Raw genomic sequence first — 17,443 nt, 5'->3', positions numbered from 1 at the left:
GCTAGGATCTATACATATATAGTTTCTGCAATGAAAGCTGATTAATTTAATTATTGTGATTTAAGTTCTAGAACTGTTCGTCTTCATAATTCTTTAGCATTTGTTTGACTTGCAATTATGATTTACATGTTTGATTTTTCTGGATCCAGCGCTTTTCCATTTGTCTTACAACCCGAATTATTTACTCCTTTCCTAATTGCTTTCTATTATTGATCTAGCTTAGTTTGAAACTCAACTGTATCGAGTGAACGTAGAATCTTTGTGGATTCGACCCTTAAGTATTGCACTGCATCTCTGAAATTGCATAGTAATTTAAAGTCATAATTTGAACTTATCAATTTTTGGCAGTTGTTGATTGGTACTCTGATTAATTAACCATTAGATTAGGTGTAGAATTTAGACTAAAATTTTTTAAATTACTTACTTTTTTTTTCTTGTTTTTCAGGTGCATGCATGATAGTTCCAAAAGCTCTTTACCAAAAGCAACAAGGAAACAGAGCTTTTGGAACTTTCAAATCATGAGATATCTGACTTAGAACGCACAAACTGCAAGGATGCAAAATCAGTGTCGAGCGACACCACAAGAGTACCGAACACCACCAATCATGCAGGAGCATCGACCAACATCACCCAGTATCAGTCGACACCCTATCCGAAACTGCAGAGATGGTCAATCTGATTATGCTAGTGGTTGATGCACAAGGAGTTCTACAAGACCAAGAGGGTCTTGCGCGTACTGAGGCCGGGCTGAGGCTTGATGATGGTGGGAGTGTGATTCCCACTGATTTTTTTTTGCTGAAAATGCTGGAGTTGTTCAACATAGAAAACTCGGAGATTACAATAGGCATGATTAGTTATATGCTAACAGGTCTGCGATTCGAACTTCACCATTTAAAAGGAATAACTTTGAGCTGAAACCCGCATACTTCACTCTTATGGGTCAACACCTTTTTCATTCTTCTTCTCACAGGAGCATCTTATGGATCATCTTGAGAGGTTCGAACACATGGCATCAAGCATCAAAGTAAATGGAGTCTATGTAAACTACATTTTCTCCAAGCTGTTCTCTTACTCTTTATTTGGGGAGGAGCTTACTGGCTCAAGCTCTGTAGCCAGGATCTCTTACTACCATGAACGATCGAAGAATGCTTTCTTGAACAAGTTCTTTAATGATGCAAGGTCTGAGAAGGTGAGAAATCCTCAAATGGTAATATCACAACGAGACAGAAAGAAATCCACAAAGGTTGGAAAATAACTTCAAACCAAAGAAATACTAACACATATAATTCAAAGTTTACAAATTTAATATACCTCATTTCTTAACTAGAATTACTATATATTTACTAGGAGTGAAGCTTTCTCTCTGTTCTCTGTTCCCTCTCTAAAACTTTTCACAGGGAAGAGAGAAAGCCTTTGTTTTTGTTGGTTAACCGGTTCTCTCCGGCTTTGACTCCCGACTGTCGGGCTTTTGACTCTGGGCTGAGGTGACTTCCACAGCATCTTAGCGCCGCTTTGCCTCCGGGATACGATGGCTCACAAAGCACCGAATCGCCGGCTTTGGTTCGATCACCGCTTCTAGCTCTTCCTGTCTCACCGACTCTCGATCCGATCCTTTTTTTCTTCCAACCCTTTGTAGCAGGAAGATTGGAGTCTGTTGGATTGATTGAAGACGGTGATTCCCCTTTTCGAAGCGATGATTCATGAGACTAGGTTCTTCGGGTTGAACGTCTGTGATGGCTTCTCGGTTTGAGTGGCTTCACCGGTTCTTTTTCTTCGCTGATGGCGGAGTCCGTCGATCTTTCTTCTCTGACTCCGGCGGAGGAAGATAACCCTCGCCTTGACGCGTGTTCTGAGATCGCTGGGCGACCCTGCATATGGTGGGTGACGTGTTTGTTTCCTTCCCTACGGTTAACACTTGATGGGCTTATGGCCCCAAGTTTGGTTTTTTTTGGTGTGCCCTTTCTGTTTGGGCTTTTATTTTATATCTTCTGATGTTTATGGGCTTTGTCCCTTAATAATACCCAGACGACAAAAAAAGAATTACTATATATTTCTCGTTGGCTAAAAATATATATACTTTTATGAAAATATATAAATATACAATAATCTTGTATTATAATACCAACAGTGTAGCGCGTGGAGTTTTACCTAGGTTTTAAAAATCTATGAAATTGACATGTTAAAAAAGTTGAAAGTCAATGAAAACACTTTATATGTATAGATCATACAGTTCTAAGTGATTTTTTTCATGTTTCATCTTGGATCCCCTCGACCATAATCTTGAGCTCATAGAACTCGGATGCTCTCGCAATTGCTACAGCCGCAGTGTCATGGAAGTTGTTCACTGCGATGTATTCTGCCGACGTGGCTGTGCCGTGAAACGTCTCGGCTTTGGGAGTGAGTTCGTTGAGTAAACCTTCTGTTTAAGCTATAACTTGGGGATGCATAATCACGCGTCTGATGAAATCAAGACAATCTGTACACTACAAGAAAACAAGTCATTTTTAAAGGTTAAATTCAACAAAAATCTTTCGGGAAATGATTATTCTGATGGATTTCTAACGGATTTGGTCTTAAGGTTCATACAGAGCGTTTTCCAAAAAATAATCAGTCAAAAATTTCCTATGATTTTTTTTGTCAGAAATTTTTGTTGGCTATTTATGGAAAAAAATTTGTTGTCAGAATTCTTCGAAAATTATAGCGGAACAAATTTTTTTAATAAAAATTAATTTTTTTATATTATTTATAAAAACATCATAATATTATTGTAATATATATTATACAAAACTATGATTGCAAAAATATTCTAAAATTTTTATCCAAAAAAATTCCTTAAGTACAAAATCTTAATTTTTTAAGAAATTTTTATATTTGTTTTTAAAAAGGGTTTAAGGAAAATTTTTGAAGTATATAATTTCAAGGATATATTTCTAAATACATTCAAAGATTTTTTTTTAAGTAAATTATTTTGAAACCATATTAAAACCATATTTCAAAAATGCTTCGAAATAAAAAAAAATTTAAAAGTTTAAATGAAATTTCATTTTAAAAAATTTACAAATTTTTCATTAATATACATGATAAAACATTTTTATAAAATATATATCACAAGCTTTTTTTGTTAAAGAACAGAAATGGAAAAAAATATTTATATACTTCTTTGATGAAAAACAATTTATTTAGTAATAGCCAATTAAACACGTTTATGAATAGAAAAACAAAAATATAATTAATCTAGCAAAATTTACATAATCAAACACAAATAAAACTCATCTATCATAAAATCTAACATAGTAGATCTAAATATAACCTAAATCAACCACAACCTAATAGATCTAACTTATTTCTAGCCCATAAAATCTCTAATCATAAAATTTCAAAACCTAAACTAAACAAAAGTTATAATACATGCATAACTATAATAGCATCACACACAACTTACATGTTTTAATTGAAAAAAGAGATCTAAGTTAGTTTCAGAAAAAGAGAGTGAGAGAGATCTAAGTTTGTAAGAAGAAGAAGAAGAAGAAGAGAAAAAGACGTATTTGTGGGAGGCAAGTGAAGGGAATTAGGGCGAGTATAGACCAGGGCTGTAAGCCGGTCTGATCACGAAGTCCATGGCTTAAGGCCGGGATGCGATAGATCAACGATCGTAGCCGATAAGCTTGATCAAAGTATGAGCATGTTGGGATAGTTTGGTGGTTAGTTGGATCGATCTAGATCTGAAAACCGAACTTAACTGGCATGCCAAGTTGACTCTGAAAGTCGAGAGTTATAAGGGAAACTCGGGTTAGACGTAGAAATATTCCGAACATAAGATGCATGCGTTGAAACCTAACTCATTAAGTTATCGATAGATTCCTTATGTAATTGTTAATTTCATGAACCGTAAGTGATCGTGGGAAGGAACTGGCTTAGCCGTGAAGACTTGAAGCCAAAGATGGATGGATAATTTGATAGAGTGATTTGGATCGTTTACTTTGTAATAGCCTTACGGCAAACTCCCATTGTAACGAATCCTTTGTGAAATAAATAGAAGATTTGTTTATCCTATTGACTTTAATATATAGACGTTTAGACTCTGTCACATGAATCACAGAATATACTTTACTTAAGAATAAAAGGTCTTAAAAGTGAACTATTAGGCTTTATTTACTCATGGTCGAACCATAGGAACTTCACTGAACGTATCAACTTAGTGTCTGGATTGAGGTGTTACAAGCTACCTCACTTGGATTCAACCATATCTTCACCTCACTGGACTGGCTTCTCTTTCTTCTTTTCCTTAGTGGTGTGGACAACCAAAGAGGTAGTCTACAATTATTTTTGTATATGTGATTGTTTTTTTTTTTTGCTTTTAGTATTCTATGTTTGTTTTTAATGTATGATTATGTGTTTTTATTATGTGTACAAAACTATTTGGTAAAATAAAATGTGAAAATAATAAATTTAACAAGATGATCTTGACAATATAATCCAGTTAACAAACCAAAAATTACACAGCATTTCTATTAATTCCATTCCATACGCTCGAAAAGCTGGCCAGGCTTTTGGTCTATTTAGAGATCCAACCAATTCTGAAGCTTCTATCTCAAAAGTCACATTCTGCAGTCTATGAGAGACCATACTTTCAGCTAAACCTAATACTGTAAATTACTATAAATTGTCTATAAACGATAATATTTATATTTTTAAAAATAGAAGACCATATCGATCCTCTATCCATCCCTGAACAAGATGGAGTTAGTTGTAACTAATTTATTCTTTTTGTTATTCAATCGAATTTTGCAAATTTGTTAAGATGTCAAAATGAAAACTAACATTACCCGTAGAATAAAATCCGAACAGAACCCTGAAACTAAGGACTTCAAAATAAAATAGAAAAAATTGCGATCATGTTGACTGCGGCCCGATGACCTATTCGAATGCCGCAGGATGAGGAGCCGGCGTGTAGGTCTCCTTGGCTACCGCTGCAGGATGTGTCGGTGGTAAAATGAAATGATACGTTCCGACGAGAAAAGTGGGAGAAAGTCTCTTGCAGGTCACGCAAAGCTGACATCTCATATGGGGCGGCACGGCGTCGGGAAGGTGAATCTTTATGTCGCAGTTGTAGCATAGAAACTTGTTGTGTTGGGGACAGAAAGAGTCAGCGTCTGCCTTTAGGCATGATTCACATCCCATTGCAGACAATATCTCGCAACTGTTATTTCCATTGCAGATGATCATCTGAAGCATCCCTTTTCTTCTCTCGTTGTCACCCACATGATTCTTATGCTCATGATCATGATCCTTCCCATTTTCATGCTCATGATCATTCCCATTACCATGCTCATGATAATTCCCATTACAATGATCATTCGCACCATAATTGTTGTTGTTGTTATGGTGTTGTTGAGGAAATCGATTGATGATTTGAACGTGATGGCCATAGGCGACGCAGTTGTAGTGACGTGAATAGCAGGATTGGCAAAGAGCGATCATGTGGTTGGAGCAGAGGAGTAAAGCTGGATTGATCATGCATTCATCACAAATTTGGTAACGAATGTGTCCTGCAGCATCACGTTCACAATGCCTCAGGTAGTCACAGGTAAGGCAGAAGTTCTGAGTTTCGGTAACGCAATGGATCACGGCTGTCGTACTTGTACATCTGTGGCAGATTTTTGCCATATTTCCTGATTAAAAAAAAAGGAATTACATAAATATTGTATCAACGTATCAAAAACGGGAGAGAAACAAATAAACTTACAGACCACTAGGGGAAGAAAGGAAGCAATCTTTATTTTAATTCGTTAAGCAATCCTTTGTATATGTATATATATATATATATATACACACTATTGTAAATTTTGTTGCTCACTATTGAATATATTCTTAAATAAAGAATATCCTTTGAATAAAGAATAAATATATTCTTAAATAAATAAGTTTACGATTATCCTTCTTTTTATCAAAAGTTTATGATTATCCTTAACTAAAATTATTTCTGTAATTCAACATCTCGTTTATTAATCAGACGGTTGACTAAAACAACACACACTAATACTAATAGGATCCATGTTTCTTAAAATTTGAAATTAATTATATCAACAAAAACTACTAGCAGACTATGTGCTTACGTATAACCTTATACTAGATGATAACCCATTTTCTGCGCTGAGTGAAATTTATCTAGAAATACCACTTTAATCTACCATAAGAAGTCATACTAAGACCATTTCATTTTTTTTTTGACGCTGATTTATTAAGATCATACAATTACGATATGAGAAAGGTTACACATACGATTCGACAACCGACAATACTATCTGCCTTATGAAGATATACGCCTAACTGCATCACCTGAGCCGTCCTATGAAGATCCACGCCTGACCAGATATATTTGCATCATGTTGAAAATCCCTTGTAAGTTTTTTTCTTCTGTACTCTGCATAATTGTTTAATAAACCGCTCTCTTCGGGACTTGAAACCTGGATTTCTTGTAATCTGCAATAAATTGCATTTCGAACCCGAGACCTGGGTGTAGAAGCCTTTAAACCTTAACCAGTAGGCTAGGATGCTTCCACAAGACCATTTCATTAATCACATAATATGACATAACAATTAATAGGAATATTAATAATAAATTAATTTTAACTATAGATTTGAATTTTATTTTCAGTTATAACAAAATCTATTGAGAAAAATCTAACAAAATCTTACTAAATTTTGAAATAATTTTTATTAAATATTGCATTAATTAATTTCGTAATTACGTAATATAATGCTTTCATTTAAATAAATTATCATCTACCACTAAAACGGGTTCAAAATGTCATTTTTTTTTATACAAATGAAGTTATTAACATATGTTAAAAAATTATTTCTACAATAATATTGAACCCGTTTAGATCTGCATATACAAATGAAGTCTTATTCGTTTGGATCTGCATCAATTGTTAAAGGCCCATTAGAATGTTGTCCACCACCAATCGTTAATTGAAGTCTATCGGAAAGCATATAGAAAATTGATGGTCCACCAAATATATACGATGGCGTTACTTAAATCATCTCATTTCTTCTTCCAAAATAAAGCAGAGTAAAAATGAATATGGAGTAAAAATATTTTAACTCTATTATATTTTCTATCTCATAATGGAGCGATGAACAAACAAAAAATAGATTATTCCATTTATGGAGTAAACTCCATTACGGAGTGAGATAAAGAATTGGGTTGGAGCATTATTTACTCCATATTCATTTTTACTTCATTTTAGAAAAAAAAATAGAATGAGGATGGAAATACCCTTAGACGTAATTTATCAGTAAGTTATAATGACTTCTAATAGGAGAAACCCGTCTTTAAATCCATGAATTTTCAAATTAAAGAAAAAAAATTATAACTCGTATTTGAGCCAAAATATATAACTTTTAAATATTGACTGTTTTATATTTTATTGATCCAACCATTTAGAAAATTCGAATAGTCAATCGTTAAACTTGAGTAACGGCTGTTATACCCAATATGACGCCGTTTTAAAAATCATTTTGTCTAAGATAAATATCAAATCAATTTCATCTTCCTCACTCAAAAATCTAATGCTCAATTCAATTTCATCTTATCCAAATCGATCTCAAAGGAAATCTCCAATGAAGACAAACAGCAGTGCTTTCTCTAGCGTAACAATCCGACTTTATCAAACTGATGAGAATCATTACTTGTGGTCGGGAAAACCACCACTGCTTGTCTTATCTGAAATTGCCTCTGAAATTGATTTGGGTAAGATGGAATTGAATTGGGGAGTAGGTTTGAATTGAAGAAGATGAAATCAATTTGCGGTTTTTCTTAAACAAAATGAATTTAAAACGGCGTCGTACTGGGTATAATGACTGTTCCTTGAGTTTAGTAGTTGATTAATTAAATTTATTAAATGGCTGAATCAACAAAATATGAGAATTAAAATGTCTATTTTTTAAAAATTGAGGAATTGTTTGGTTCAAACACAAATTGGAGGCGTTATGGCTTTTAATTTAAAAATTTAAAGTTTTAACGACCTATTTTAACACCAGAACTATCATATAATAACAAATGCACATCATCATTCATCACGGCCCTAATTGCACACATTATAAGTATCTAAACCTATTACCTCCCTATCATAAAGATCGAAACTCGAATCCGCACAACCAAAATTTTGGGTTGGTTTAATGGTTTAAAATGTTAACCGATATTTAACCAGGTATTGGTTTCAGAACTGAATTTAAAACCGACCCGGCCCAACCCTCTAATAAAATCCCCAAATTGATCTCACCCCTCAAAAACCTTAAAATCAAAAATACAAAGACAACCCCTTTCATTTCCCATAAATCCAAGAGGGACATCAGTCCACGAATTCATTGTTAATTTCTGCCTAAACACTCTCCATTTTTTATCGTGCTCTCTCAAACACAAAACAAGTTTTACACAAAATCCAAAAAACAAAGAATCTGACCCATGCACATAGGTTTCACAAGCACCATCATGCCCACCACACGATTAACCCAAAGAAGAAAGAAACAGAGGAGAGAGACTGGAGAGGAGCTCGGATTTTCTATGCTCCGTGAAGACTCTTGGTTAGTTTCAGTCAAGGTTCGCATGAGGAGCTTCTCAAGACTTCTTCATGGAGTCTTTTGCTTCTGTGGCAGTGCGTATTGAGAAAATACTGTCTCTGGAGCTTATGGGTTCGTCGTCTTGGATCGACTTGCTTTCCAGTTATGGTGTATTTTTCTCTTGTCTTCTTTTGTAGCAGGTCTTGAGGTGTGGCAGTATCACTGGCTTATTCCTTCCAAATAACAGCTTCAGTACACAGCTATTGACTTTCTTTAGTTTTGAGAGATGGTGGAAGGCAGCTCTTCTCTCCAATTAACGGTGGAAATATTTCTATGTACCTTTCCAACGAAGCTAGGGTGATCCTTCGTTGTGGCAGGACTGATGTGGTTGTAGCAGCGTACTTTTCCGGGCAAAGCTGCTATGGTTCTTCGTTGTGGCAGGACTGATGTGGTTGTGGTTGTGTACTTTTCCAGCAAAGCTGCAGCATTCTCATTGTGGCGGGACTGATGTGGTTGTACCTCCGTAATTTTCCAGCAAGGCTGCGATGGTTCTTTGTTGTGGTAGGACTGATGTGGTTGTGGTTGTGTACTTTTTCAACAAAGCTGCAGCGTTTTCGTTGTGGCGGGACTGATGTGGTTGTAACTTTGTACTTTTCCGGCAAGGCTGTAGTGATTTATTGTTGTGGCGGGTCTTATGTGGTTGCGTTCGTATTTTTTCAGCAAAGCTGCGGCGTGTTTTCTTTGTGGCAGGATTGATGTGGTTGGAGCTTTATCCTAGTTGTGGTGGTCGAGAATCAATTGCTCCAGTACTCCTAAAAAAAGTATTCTCGAGTACTCCTCCCTTTTTTTATTTTCAATTGAATGTTTATTTAAATCACAAAAATTATTAAAAGACCTACCAACCAGACGAAATCTAGTTATTTACAAATTTACCAGACGGACTATCCGGACCCAAACCATACCCACCCGTTAGATTTGGATCCAGACATAAAAATCTAGACATCAACTAAGTATTTCAAGTTTTACTCATTTTTTCTATTTTTTCACTGAAACAAATCAGTCTTATTTTTTTCATCTTTTTTTCACATGAGAAAGGATAATCTTCAAATAAAAGACAAATCAAAATTTTCTCCAGAAAAAATAACTAAATAACAAATCATGAATTATCCATCGAAAGAGAAGAAAAACAAACCCAGAATTGTATAACTTAGTAAAACTTGATATAACTGTAAAACTTTGTACAACTTAGTAAAACTTTAAATAGCTTAGATTATATAACTTAGTAATACTTTGTGAATTTTATGATGATGACTTAATTTGATAGTTACGTTTTTCTATGAATTGTTGCTTTCAAAGGACAAAAATGAAACTATCTGACCTGTGATAATAGAGACATGGAACAATGTGAGCAGGATGGTGGTTTAGGTAGTGGAGAGATGAAAAAAGAATGTGGATAAGAGTGTGGAAGAGAAGGATAATAGAAGTAATATGGAAAAAAAATTATCGTAGAGATGAGCAAAGCGAGAAAGAAGCAATGAAGAACAAATCAACCATTGGTAACCAATACAAGTGACAAAGAAAAAAATCAATCATTGTCAACCAATACAAGTTTTTGTAATAAATTTTTGTTATTTATATTTATGTAACTCGGTATAACTTTGCGAAAGTTCTCCATTTTTGTTTGTCACTTTGTAGATCTTGAGATTACTTTGTTTTGTGTTTGTTTAATTCGGTAAAAGTTTATCAAAATTTCATATTTTTGTTTTTCAAACTTATTATTACTTTATTTTAGTATTTGTGTAAATTTGGTTAAGCTTGGAAAAAACTTTACATTCCATTAAGGTGATACAAATTTTGATTAGTTATACATCCAAATCTATACTATAATAAAAGGGTTATACCCTCCCCTTTCAGCCCCTCCACGTCACATTTTAATTCCACGTCAGAAGGTGTCCACGTCCTTTATAAAAATCAACCAATCAAGAACCGTTGTTTTGCCAGATCATAGCAATTCAAGTCAAAAATGTATAAAATAGGCTTTATAATATTAAGGATTGGCCCGGTTTGAGGTTTGAGCCCACATCTGAAACCCTCCGATTGAAACGTCAATCATCTTCTTCAAAGATAGTACGTCTTCTCTGTTTCCTATAGTAAATCTCCGTTAGAGCTTCGCTCACTTCAACAATTAATTATGTTCTTCACTCTTCTCTTAATGAATTCGTATCACCTTCTTTTCTTTCTACTTCTTTATAAACTTACTTCCAAAGAAACCCGAAACTCTCATAAGCCGAAGTTATGGCGATGAAACCCAATCAACAATGGCCCCTAACAGTTCTAAAGCTAAAGCGGCATGAATTGTATCCTCTCCAGGTTTGTAATATCGTAAGCCATGTTCTATTTTGTTTGGATTCCTTGCGGTAGAAGGACGAGCCTTTTGATCGCCTGGCTCGATCTAAATCTCTCTTTCTCTGGTGATCAAATCGATTATGTTACCAATCTCAGTGTCTTCCGCTGTGATATCCATCCGGAACTCCACCTCAAACGTTTTCGCACGAAGGAGACCCTATCAGGAGTACTTCTCAGTAGGCTTTCCGCCTCTGCCTCAGCCTCCACCACAGCAATACAATCACTGCCTGTTCTCATGATAATAAGCAACGAACGAATCGTTCCAACTCCATCTGTTTATCATCCTATATAAACCTCTAATATGATTCTCTTAAACAAAACCCATTTCAAAAAATTGCGTTAGATTTCTAATCTTCATGTACATTTTGCAGGAAGAAATTGTAAAGGCAGTCACTACGGATCCAAACACTGGATTGAAAGTTCCTTTCAGTAAGCTCTTTGCTAGCTCCACTGTGAGTTCATTATTACCTCCATCACTTTATCGGGCTAATTTCATAGTCAGGGTCAAGATGTAGAGTATGAGTGGGGCTCTGGAGACGGATGAGAGAGTATCGGCTCTATTGGTGGTGCATGAAGCAATAGAACCGTGAGGAGACAGAGGTTCTAAAACATTTTGGATTCATACTTTTTGTGGTCAGTATGTTCTGAAAACTTATTATGATGTCCATTTTCTTGGTTGAAAGATATGAAGTTGCTTAGAATTCTGATTGCTTATACATGTAGTTTTGGATTCTCAGATACTTTCTTAAATTCCGATGATATACTCATCAAACTACACTAAAGAGTTTACGTTTTCCTCTGTAAACACTCAGATGGATAAGATCAAGAGACTGTCGTATGTGCCTGCAGCACTTAGTCTGAAGCATGCACCTTCTGTAAGTGGTGTCAGTTTATCAACATCATTAAAAAGAGTTTATGTTGTAGCTCAAACCAATGGTGTCAATTAAACCTTATTTTTAGGATTTTGCTTCATACTTTCATCATTTTTTGCATATCGTTCATATAGTAGGTGGAATAGACTTCTCTATGGTGTTTTGTACTCTTGAGATTATCACTTCCGCCATAACCGTCTTCTTGAATAAGAGTCCCCAACAACACCAATAATTAATTCTGCTTTTGTGGTGACAAATGTTTTTGTTTCTTTAGTTCCATTGAAACAACAAACATGCATGTTTTGAGTTTCCATCACGTGTATATAGATAATCTCTCATTACTTTGGCGGCTTTTGATTTAAATCTAGAGACTTTTTTTTCACGGAAGTTACAAAAGCTTTTGATTATCTTTCAAATGATTTGTTCCAGTAGATATCTATTCTTGGGTTCAGTTTTATTTTTATTTTTAAAAAGTTAACAAATTACCCTTTCCTTTTGCCTAGACAAAAGCAGGTGTTATCAAGATGAAGAATAAACTCGCCTAACACAAGTACAACCCGCACACCTATTAAGATCACTTGATCTACGAGATAAAAAAAGGTTTATTCAGGGGTTTAAGAGTTCCCTGTGATTTATGTTATAGTTTCTTTCTTCACATTTTCTGCTTAGAAGATACATTTGATTGACTATGCTCCTTTTCTATGTAAAGTCTCTTTGGAAGCGCAACTTTTTTCTAAACCTCCGGGCTCCGGGTGTCCCCTTTCTCGAGAGTCAACACTTTGCCATAGTTTTTCTAACATATTTTTTTTTCTTCTGCTTTTTACTATTTTTATAGATGGAATTTTCTGTATGAATTAGTTTTTATCCATATTCCTTCATATTGGTTAACTATCCACTTCTAATTTGTTCTACCCATTTACAGGGCTGGGCCTGGATACAAGCCCATCAAGCATTTGCTTGAGGGCCGATTACTATAAAAAAAAATTTGGGGCCAATTTTTCAAATAATTAGGTAGCAGAGATGGTGCAAGAAGCTATAATATGAGACCCCTCTATGGGTGCCCTGGGTTCGAATGCCGAGTAGTGCAGTTCTGGGCCAATTTTTTTTTTTGCTTCTAGTTTGCCAAATGTCAGGCACGGCCCTGCCCATTTATGTTACGATTATTTACTGGAACCTAGACGAACAAAAACAGTATGTTATAAAAAGACTAGAGAGAGCTAATAAATAACAAACATTTATAATCTGGGTATGTAGAAGAGATTTAGGATGGAGAAGGAAGAGATCGACCTCTGGACAATACAATGATTGGTAAGAGAGACAAAATATGGTGACAACAAATATTCAAAGTGAAACAATGGTAAAAAGAACCAAATTAATAAACATGTAGAAGACCAAAGATAATTATCCTGTTAGAAACAGAGAACCCCTCCAAATTTGTGCAGATAGAGAGAGAAGATACATTGATATGTGCCGAGAATGTTTTGATTAGCACTTACGAATAATAAAAATGCTTGAGAAAGAAATAAAGAAAAACGATCAAATTGATGGCAGTTTTTTTTTGTGGTAAGCAGAAGAAAAGAGAATGGCCAGTGATGCAATAAAATCGCAAACATTGATTTTCACAGCAAAACACACAGAAGTAATTGTTTCAACTTCTAACCAACAATTGATCTAATTTAAATAGGCAGCTACCAATAGAAAAAAACAAAGTAGTTGCCAAAAGATTAATGGAGAGCCATATTGGACGGTAAAAAGAGGAGAAAATTAGAAAATGAGTTTTTGTGTAAACTAGAAAATGAGTTATTTGGACATAAAAGAAATTGTGGCATTCACATCAAAAATATATAAGTTCAAGTCTTAGAAGTCAATGCACTTATGTTCATAAGAACACCATGAATAAATAGTAGCTCAAAACTCCTACAAATAAGTGGACACAAATTTAAACAATCTCAAAATTATAGGTATGGACGTTCGGGTACGGGTCTGTTCTTTCGCATATTAGTTTTTTTGGTGTTTTAAATTAGGTCATCTTCGAATATTACAAAATTTTGTATAAGGTTCCTTCTGAGTCAGGTGGGTTCAGTAATGATATATAGAAATCTAAAAATAACCGAATAACCAATACATCTTAAACGGGTCCGGATATTTGTACCCAACATAACAATATTACCCGATTCAGTTTATCTATTTTATATCCAAATTATTCAAATGTACCAAAATAACCAAAAATATTTATTATACATAGTTTTTGAGCATTTTTATTTAGGCTATCATGTTTTATCCAAAAAGACACAAAATATAAAACTAACTAATATACTAATTTAAGATTTTAATTTAAATTATTAAAATAGTTATATGTACAATTATAAATAATATTTTTAGATGCAATTCTTAAGTAAAACATTTTAGTACCTTGATTATTTTTTGGCTGTTTGTGTTTAAATATCTCGAATCACAAATGATGAAATCAAAATTTAATTGCTAAAGCCCTTTAGATGATTAGTAGAATTTTGTACATGTTATAAACATGAGAAAAAGACTAGGATAGCACCAAACCAAGTTTTTGTTCAAGGCTCAAAGTCACAAAAATAGGTTTCATTAAAGAGGTAAATATACACTTATACCCCCTTGGGTTAATTAATCCAAACCTTAGGGTTTAGAGTTAAGGGGTGGGGTTTTGGAATTAGGGTTTAAAATTTAAAAAAAAAAAAATACTAAAATTAAAAAAAAAATTTAAAAACAGTTTCAAAAAGTTTTTTTAAATTATAAAAAGAAAATTCCAAAAACAAAATTAAAAAAAAAATTTCAAAAAAAAAATATATAAAAATTTCGAATCTGAAAACATATAATCTGAAAAATTTTTATTTTTTTTATTTTATTTTTTATTTTTATTTTATTTATTTTTATTTATTTTTATTTGTTTATTTAATTTTAAACCAAGGGTATTAGAGATATTTTACCCTTTAATTAATGTCATTTTTGTGACTTTCTCCTTCTAGTGCTATTTTTAAGACATAAACTTCAAAATGTGATATTATTGACAATTGCCCTATAAACAGCCTTCAAGCATAATATTCGAAGAAGTCACACTCATGGAACTAGAACATTGACTCTTCCTTACAATCTCAGCTCCGGTTTTACCATGTCTTAGTTTATCACTGGTTATAACTAATCTACTTTTCTTGGACTGATCAATGACTACTAAGATAATTTAATTAAAAATACGTTGTAAGATATGTATTGACGTTTATTGCGTTCCAATCATCTTGAAAAGCATACAATTTTTTTTTTCCAAAGTAACATGTCAAAAGTAGAGAGGAAACCCAAAAATCATTCATAACTTTAGTTAGCTTTTGTGCTTAATGTACTTTTTAATACTAAAATAAGTAATGCTGATTTTATTATTCTGTAATTTTTATTGCAATTATTTTACATATTTTACAATATACACATTCTATATAATACAATAGTGAAATATATAATATTTTCTTGAGAAAAATCCGGGCGTAGCCCGGAAAAAGGCCTAGTTCTTATAACTACTAGAAATAAGAGAACATAGAACTATCTTTATTTTCCTTGCACTATAGGGTTTCTCAATTTTCTTACTTGCCTTAAGAAGTAGAACTTCTTCTTTTAACACACTAAATTTGTTGTTTGTGTTTATGTTACTTGGTTTGTTATTTATGTTCGTAGAACTTGGTGTAACTTAGAATAACTTTGGTTAAGTGTCTCATTTTTGTTTGTCAAACTTCGTAAAATTTAGTATTACTTTTTTTCTTTTCATGTTTGTGTAATTAGGTAAAAATTTGCCAAAGTTCTCCATTTTCGAACGTCAAACTATGTATTATAGAACTTCAAAGATTGAATATGAATCACAATAAAGAATAACTCTCTTTATTAACTTGAGAAACTAACTCAAAACTCAAGCACACAATCAATCTCTAAAATCCTTAAGTTATGCAACATGTTTGCATCTCCTTATATAGAGATATTATTTCTCCTAATCCTAATAGGTAATATAGTTTAGATAACTCCTAAATATAATTCATATTTCCACAACTCGTAGGATTAGGATAAGCTTGGATCTCAAGCAATCTTCAAGCTTAATCAATCATTCTCCCCCTTAAGCTTGAAGTCTTCTCCTACTACATCTTGAACTCCAATGAGATCTCTCATCTCCTTGAACTTGATTCTTCCAAGTGCCTTTGTTAAGATATCTGCCTTTTGTTCTTGTCCCGGAACATGTTGTACCTCTATAAGACCTTTCTCTACACACTCCCTTATCAAATGATATCGAGTATGAATGTGCTTGCTTCTTCCATGAAATACAAGATTCCTTGTCAAAGCAATTGCAGATTGATTATCAATCTTGATAACCACTTTCTCACCCGAATCACCCATAATCTCGACGATTAAGTCTTGTAGTCATATGGCTTGCCTCGCTGCTTTTGTCCCGGCCATGAACTCGGCCTCACACGAAGATAGAGCCACTGTCTCCTGTTTTTGTGAGCACCATGTGATAGGACTGTTACCAACGTAGAACATGTGCCCGGTGGTGCTCCTACCATCATCTTCATCAACGTTATGACTACTATCACTGTATCCTATTAACCTCATTGGCTTCGAGTTAGTATGTTGAAACGTGATACCATAAGTTGTATTGCCCTGTATATATCTCAAGCATTGTTTCATAGCAGCTCCATGCGACTCTCTTGGCGTATGCATGTACCTGCTCAAAACACCCACACTGTATGCCAAGTCTGGCCGTGTATGAAGTAAGTAGCGAAGACACCCGACATTCCTTCTATAATTTGTTGCATCAATTTCTTTCTCATGCTCAGCCTTCGACATCTTAAGCCCTGCTTCCATTGGTGTGTGACACAAGTTATAGTTTTTCATCCTTGCTTCCTCCAGGATTATCAAAGCATAGCGTCTTTGGTTTAACGTTATACCTCCCTCATGTTGTTGAACCTCGATTCCAAGATAATAAGACAACTTCCCGAGATCACTCATCTCAAACTTGGATGACATCTCTCTTTTAAACTCCTCAATGACACTCACGCTTGTGCCGGTTACAAAAAGATCATCAACATAAACAGCAAGTAGAAGTAGATCACCATTAACTACCTTCCTGTAAACCGACGGCTCCTTTGAACATTTACTGAACTTCAGCTCCGCTAGTATTTGATTCAACTTGTTATTCCATGCTCTAGGCGCCTGCCTAAGACCGTAGAGGGCTTTGTGCAGTCTGTATACTTTTCCTTCAGCTCCCTTCACGACAAAGCCTTCGGGTTGCTTCACAAACACGGTCTCTTTCAACTCTCCATGGAGGAACGCCGTCTTAACGTCAAGATGATGGATTTCCCATCCTCTAGAAGCTGATATACTGATCAGAAGTCTAATTTCTCGATCCGTGCTACTGGTGCAAAGACCTCCTCAAAGTCAACACCATATTGCTGTATATATAGCCCTTTGCTACGAGCCGCGCCTTGTACTTATTAATACTACCATCTGCGTTTCGTTTTAGCTTAAACACCCACTTAAGGTTAATGGCCTTAGCTCCGTGTGGCAAATCAACAAGCTCCCACGTTCCATTCTTC

At 34.5% G+C, this 17,443-nt stretch overlaps 1 protein-coding gene and 1 long non-coding RNA gene across 8 annotated transcripts; one reads left to right on the top strand and one right to left on the bottom strand.

The window, feature by feature from the left end:
* Positions 1–4,499: 4,499 nt before the first annotated feature.
* On the bottom strand, positions 4,500–5,815 carry LOC106362588. The gene is made up of 2 exons (XM_013802465.3): positions 5,747–5,815; positions 4,500–5,672 (listed from the first exon to the last, which is right to left on the bottom strand). The coding sequence occupies exon 2, from the start codon at positions 5,665–5,667 to the stop codon at positions 4,918–4,920; it is 750 nt and encodes a 249-aa protein (XP_013657919.2). The 5' UTR covers positions 5,668–5,672; positions 5,747–5,815; the 3' UTR covers positions 4,500–4,917.
* A 4,805-nt stretch (positions 5,816–10,620) lies between these two features.
* LOC106450022 lies at positions 10,621–13,372 on the top strand. 7 transcript variants are annotated; one of them, XR_007314706.1, is made up of 6 exons: positions 10,621–10,692; positions 10,833–10,935; positions 11,068–11,400; positions 11,474–11,604; positions 11,784–11,846; positions 12,347–12,745. It is a non-coding gene; the product is annotated as an uncharacterized LOC106450022 (long non-coding RNA). The 7 variants fall into 7 exon arrangements; XR_001289363.3 differs by lacking the exon at positions 10,621–10,692 and adding an exon at positions 12,766–13,372 and having other exon boundaries at positions 10,703–10,935; positions 12,347–12,443; XR_002664597.2 differs by lacking the exon at positions 10,621–10,692 and having other exon boundaries at positions 10,702–10,935; positions 11,487–11,604.
* Positions 13,373–17,443: the final 4,071 nt, after the last annotated feature.

Source organism: Brassica napus, chromosome A1 (genome assembly GCF_020379485.1).
Source record: "Brassica napus cultivar Da-Ae chromosome A1, Da-Ae, whole genome shotgun sequence".
Lineage (NCBI taxonomy): Eukaryota > Viridiplantae > Streptophyta > Magnoliopsida > Brassicales > Brassicaceae > Brassica > Brassica napus.
This window is presented reverse-complemented; position numbering and strand designations above follow the sequence as displayed.

Bases quoted from the DNA above. Each gene is read 5' to 3' on its own strand.
- LOC106362588 (XM_013802465.3), bottom strand. From the start codon at position 5,667: ATGGCAAAAATCTGCCACAGATGTACAAGTACGACAGCCGTGATCCAT.